The 4,229-nt window shown below is 60.8% G+C and overlaps 1 protein-coding gene across 1 annotated transcript in view; it reads right to left on the minus strand.

Moving 5' to 3' along the window:
* Positions 1-222: 222 nt before the first annotated feature.
* VWCE (von Willebrand factor C and EGF domains) overlaps positions 223-4,229 on the minus strand; it is a 24,605-nt gene continuing 20,598 nt past the window's right edge. The window contains exon 15 of the mRNA XM_014544539.1: positions 223-1,169. Coding sequence (XP_014400025.1) covers positions 534-1,169 — 636 coding nt within the window. The 3' untranslated portion in view covers positions 223-533. The remainder of the gene's footprint in view (positions 1,170-4,229) is intronic.

Below are 4,229 nucleotides of genomic sequence, written 5' to 3' on the forward strand. Positions count from 1 at the left end.
TCCACCGCAAAGCCCTCCCATCCGCCTCCCCTTCTCCCTGCAGGGGTCTCCCGCCTGCCCGGCGACAGAGGCCAGCAGGCCTTACACAGACCCCCAGCCCCAGTTCGGGCAGGCTTTTTCCCCAGCTGGGGGTTGGAGGGGTACCACTTCCCACCCGTGGGCGTGGGGGGAGGTCTCCCCACTTTTCCGAAGGCGAGAAGTGAATGAGCAGGCAGCCGGGGAGACTGAGGCAGCCTTTAATCCGGAAACCTCGGGGGACAGCCACACGGGTGACAATCCCAGTGGCACCTGGGCCTGCTGACCCTCCTCCTGCAGAGCGGGGAGCCCAGCCTTCCCCCAAAGACACGAGGGGCCTCGGGGAGGGCGCTGCCGGGACAGGCTGGTTCTCAGCTTCCCAAACGCTCCCCAGGGGGTGGGGGGCGAGGCTGTCAGCCCCGAGCGTGTCCCACGGCCAGAAGCCCCTGGGGAGTGGCCCTCGCTGGCCCCAGCGGCTCCCTCGGTGCGTCTCCGGGGTGGCTTTGCATGGAGGCCCCTTACCCTGCGGACTCCTCTTCACTCGTGGTCCTGGGTGGGGGCTGGGGGGTGCCAGGGCTGGTGGTCACCACACGGGCAGCAGAAAGTCCGGAGGTGGCGGGGGAGAGTCCATGGAGGGTGGCGGGGGCCTCTGGGGGGCTCGGGTCTGCTGTGGAGAGGACTGGAGCCTCCGGCAGGACGGCGGGGGGCAGAGCAGGCCACCTGGACACCGTGTGGGCCCCAGAGACTGTGGCCAAAGGCTCTGGAGTAGCAGGAGCCCCGGGAGAGGCGGGAGGTAGAGAGGAGGCTCCTGGGGGGGTGGGAGGCCCCGGTGAGGGCCCCGCGGGGGGCAAGGGGGAGGCCTGGGCCCCCGAATGGCTCCTGGGTAAAGTCTGCCGGTTGGACACGTTGGTCCTCAGGAGGAGCTGGAGGAAGTGGGGCGTGGGCCGCTGAGGCTGGGCTGCCGGGGGCCCCAGCGGGGGCTCAGGGCCGTGTCTGCAGGAGGGGGCAGCCCCCGCCCGTCCTCCGGGGAATCTAGAGAGAGGGGCAAACGGGCACAGTGGCTCTCCGACAGCCGAGGCAGCTCTGGGCACTGCCCCCTCCTCGTCTGAGGCCTCGAGCCCCGGCGAGGACCAGTCAGGAGAGGAGAGCAGACACGCGCGGAGGGAGGCAGTTCACAGAGGCCCTGCCATTAACTGGCAGTGACGTCGTGTGAGGCACACGACTGCCCGGGCCTCTGTTTCCTCATCTGTGAAATGGGCGCACAGGGCAGCTCTGAGGACCCACCGACACGGGGCCGGGCGTCTCGGCCTAAACCCCAATGGGAACTCCGCACTGTGGGTGGTGAGCCTGTGAGCCTGTGTCCGCGTAGGGTCCCCCGCTAACCAATGTGCCATCTGCTGCGGGCGGGCTGGCGCTGGGCAGCTGCGCGGGAGGCGGAGGGCCCATGAGAACGCCCTGTCCCTCCTCTCAGCTTTGCCGGGAACCTGAAACCGCTCTATAAATTAATCTATTGTAAAGTGGCTTTTTTTTCATCTCAGCCTGGAGCCCGGAACATCCTGGGGGGTTTTATACATGGGTGGGGGCGGGGCAAGGAAAGGAAGGAAAGGGTAGGAGAGAGGCAGAGAGACGTGGAGACGGAGGGCAGACGGAGAGGAAGGGCTGGAGAGAGACACGTCCCGGAGGCCCCGGAGGCGATGGCTGTTGTCACACACACACACACGAACGCACTGGACCAGTGACACCGACAGCCGCCCAAGGACAGTCACACACTCTCACACTCAAACCCTGAACGGTCCGCTGGGGTGTGTGACACAGACGGCATGGGAACCACACTGTGTGTGTGTGTGTGTGCGCGTGTGTTTTAATCCTCACTTTAATCCTCACTGGAGGATCTTTTTCCCATTGATTTTTATAGCGTGGAAGGGAGGGAGGGGAAGAGAGAGAGAAATCGATGTGAGAGACACATCAATTGGTTGCCTCCCTCCTGGGCCCTGACCAGGGCCAGGGATCAAACCGAGGTAGGTGTCCTTGACCAGGAATTGAACCTGCGACCCTTTGAGTCCGAGGACCAGCGCTCTAACCACTGAGCACCCAGCCAGGGCAGCTGTTATTTTTTGTTTGTTTGTTAAAAAAAAACAACCCATGTTCTATTTAAATAAAAAGCAGTTTGTCCTTCAAAGGAGTTAGGAAGAGTCGTGTGGTGAAGGAAACGGAGCTGTGTTTCAGGAGAAGGCGCCCCGCTGTGCCTCACTCCTTTGGGCCTCATTTTCCCCCTCTGGAGGCGGGAGAGCGGAGTGGGAAAGCGCAGGGGAACGGGATCAGAGAGACCCGGCCTGGCCCGACTGGTGTGGCCAGTGGTTGAGCATCGGCCTAGGAACCAGGAAGTCACGGTTTGATTCCCGGTCAGGGCACATGCCTGGGTTGCGGGCTCGATCCCCAGTAGGGGGTGTGCAAGAGGCAGCCGATCCATGATTCTCTCTCATCATTGGTGTTTCTATCTCTCTCTCCTCTCCCTTACTCTAAAATCAATAAAAACATATTAAAAAATAAAAAAGAGACCTAGCCTGGAGTCAACACCAGTACAGCTTAAAAACAGATACTGAACTTCTCTGAGCCTCTATTTCCCCATCTGCAAAATGGGATGATAAACAGCCACTCTCGAACGTTCCCAGGAGCATGCAAATGAGAAATACAGCTGAAACGCTCCGTATCCTGCCGGGCACCTCCGCTAACGACTAGTTTCTGGACAGCGTGGGGAATAACACCGCTCGGCTGGCGCAGGAGTGGGTGGTGGGTAAACTGAGGAAGAATCTATAAAGCTCTCAGGGGCTCCCAAGGCCCGGCTGTCGGGGCTCAGGGCGCCTGCAGCCCCCACGTCCTGACAGCGGCTCTGCATCCACAGACCCGAGAGCCGCCCTGCACACACAGCATCCCTTCAGCAGCCCAACGGCGATGCGAGACGTTTCACACGCGAGAAGATGCAGGCCTCAAATCGGTGGGAAAACTCACCGGAAGTTTAAAAAACGTAAAAGAACCACATTTAAGGTCCTTTATAGACGGGTGAACTTGGAAGAGTTAAATTCCACCCACACGGGGTCACGAGCGGGTGGGCGCCGGGAAGCCCACGCCACGGGAAGGCTCCTCCCTCTCCACCCGGTGACGGCGCTGAGGTCACGCGGTACCGGGTGCCAAAGCGTCCTGATGCCCTGAGACCCCGTCACGGCACCTACTAACCACGTGTCCGAATGCAACTCACAAAACTTAAGAAAACCGTCGTCTGACCGAAGATCTTTCGCAGCATGGACATTATGGATAGAATTAAAAAGGGAGAAGCCGCCGTAACCGGTTTGGCTCAGTGGATAGAGCGTCGGCCTGTGGACTCAAGGGTCCCAGGTTCGATTCCGGTCAAGGCCATGTACCTTGGTTGCAGGCACATCCCCAGTAGGGGGTGTGCAGGAGGCAGCTGATCGATGTTTCTAACTCTCTATCCCTCTTCCTTCCTCTCTGTAAAAAAAATCAATAAAATGTATTTTTTTTAAAAAAAGGGAGAAGCCACCGAAGCATCCGCCGAAAAGGCAGCGGGTGAGCGACCGGAATATTTGGGAGCTTTTTAAACGGCCAGCACGGGCCCCAGGAGCCCTGCACAGCTGTGTCCCAGCGGCGGCCTGTCTCCCGTTTACACCTGAGAGAGCGACCCGCGTGGGCGCACACGGACGACGGAGGAAGACACACAGGAGAGTAGCTTTCAGGAGTCAAGAGCACGCAGGAGCTGAGAGCCCCGGCCCCACGCTCAAACCCTGGCTCTGCTGCGGCCAGCTGTGACCTCGGGCGCTCACTGCCCGGCTCTGTGCCTCAGGCGCCCCCCTGGAAATGGGGGTGATGGCGGCGCCTGTCTCAGCCGCTGGGCAAAGGGAAGGAAGGCAGGCCCCGGAGGCCCCCTGGCACATCGAGGCCTCAGTACATATTCGCAGTGAGCCCTCTGCAAAGGGGGTGCGGTCCCCAAGCTCTAATTTCTCAAAAAGGAAGAAAGCAGAGGAAGCGATGGAGGAAGGAGACCATGGGGAAGAAAGGGCACGGTGAACAAACCTGTCACACGGAGTGTCCCCAGCCGGGCGCACCGAGTGCGAGCCCCGTCCCCTCTCTGAGCCCGTCCCACACCCTGCGCTTACGAGTTCTGTGTCTGTAGGAAGAGGGCGGTGGAGAAACCCAGGCCC

The sequence above is a fragment of the Myotis brandtii genome, unplaced genomic scaffold, assembly GCF_000412655.1.
Source record: "Myotis brandtii unplaced genomic scaffold, ASM41265v1 scaffold369, whole genome shotgun sequence".
Classification (NCBI taxonomy): Eukaryota; Metazoa; Chordata; class Mammalia; order Chiroptera; family Vespertilionidae; genus Myotis; species Myotis brandtii.